Below are 694 nucleotides of genomic sequence, written 5' to 3'. Positions count from 1 at the left end.
GCTCGCTGGTTGGGCGGAGCGGCGCAGACGGAAGTGCCGGTGACGGGTGCCCGTGGCGTCCAAACCCCCCCTATATGCCCCACGAGACTCCCCAACCCGGCCTGCCCAGCGGGCGGAGCCCCTGAAGTTGGCGGGGCCGGGGCTCCTCCTGCGGGCGAGAGGCACGCGAAAGAGGGGCCGAGGCGGCTGCTCTTCGACTGCGTTTATTGGCTCCTTAGAAATCAGAGTCAGTAACAACTGTACAGAGGCCCGAGCCCCGGCCCCCGCCTTCCCCACTCCCGCCCGGGCCGGAACAGCAGCTTCGTTGGGGCACGGGGAGACGCCTCTGGGATTCACAGTAACCAGGGAACAGAAACGGAAATAAATTAAGTGTATGGGGGAGGAGTCGCGGGGAGTCATGCTCCCCAGATCAGTGCATGGAGAGGGTTTCCCGGGGTCTGCGGCCAGGCTCCCCGCTGCGCCCTCACCTCGGAGGGAGGGACGTCCCCTTCCAGACGGGGCACGGAGCCAAGCTCCGCTTCCCAGCTAGTCTGAGAGCCTGCCCACACGCTCCTGTGCATCTGCCAGGCTGAGCACCATGCATGTCGCGGGGCGCTGGAATGACCTGGAGGCAGTCATCATTCCGAGTCCACGGGCCGAGGCCCAACTGTGCTTGTAGTGGTGCGGCCTCGCCCCTCACTCCACCCGTACCAGC

The 694-nt window shown here is 66.3% G+C and overlaps 1 protein-coding gene across 1 annotated transcript in view; it reads right to left on the bottom strand.

Moving 5' to 3' along the window:
• Positions 1-187: 187 nt before the first annotated feature.
• Positions 188-694, bottom strand: part of NEURL4 (neuralized E3 ubiquitin protein ligase 4) — a 12660-nt gene continuing 12153 nt past the window's right edge. Inside the window, exon 31 of the mRNA XM_010847334.1 lies at positions 188-689. Within this exon, the coding sequence (XP_010845636.1) occupies positions 676-689 (14 nt within the window). The 3' untranslated portion in view covers positions 188-675. The remainder of the gene's footprint in view (positions 690-694) is intronic.

Source organism: Bison bison, unplaced genomic scaffold, assembly GCF_000754665.1.
Source record: "Bison bison bison isolate TAMUID 2011002044 unplaced genomic scaffold, Bison_UMD1.0 scf7180017864249, whole genome shotgun sequence".
Taxonomy (NCBI): domain Eukaryota; kingdom Metazoa; phylum Chordata; class Mammalia; order Artiodactyla; family Bovidae; genus Bison; species Bison bison.
The sequence above is the reverse complement of the archived record's forward strand: the minus strand, read 5'-3'. Positions and strand labels throughout refer to the sequence as shown.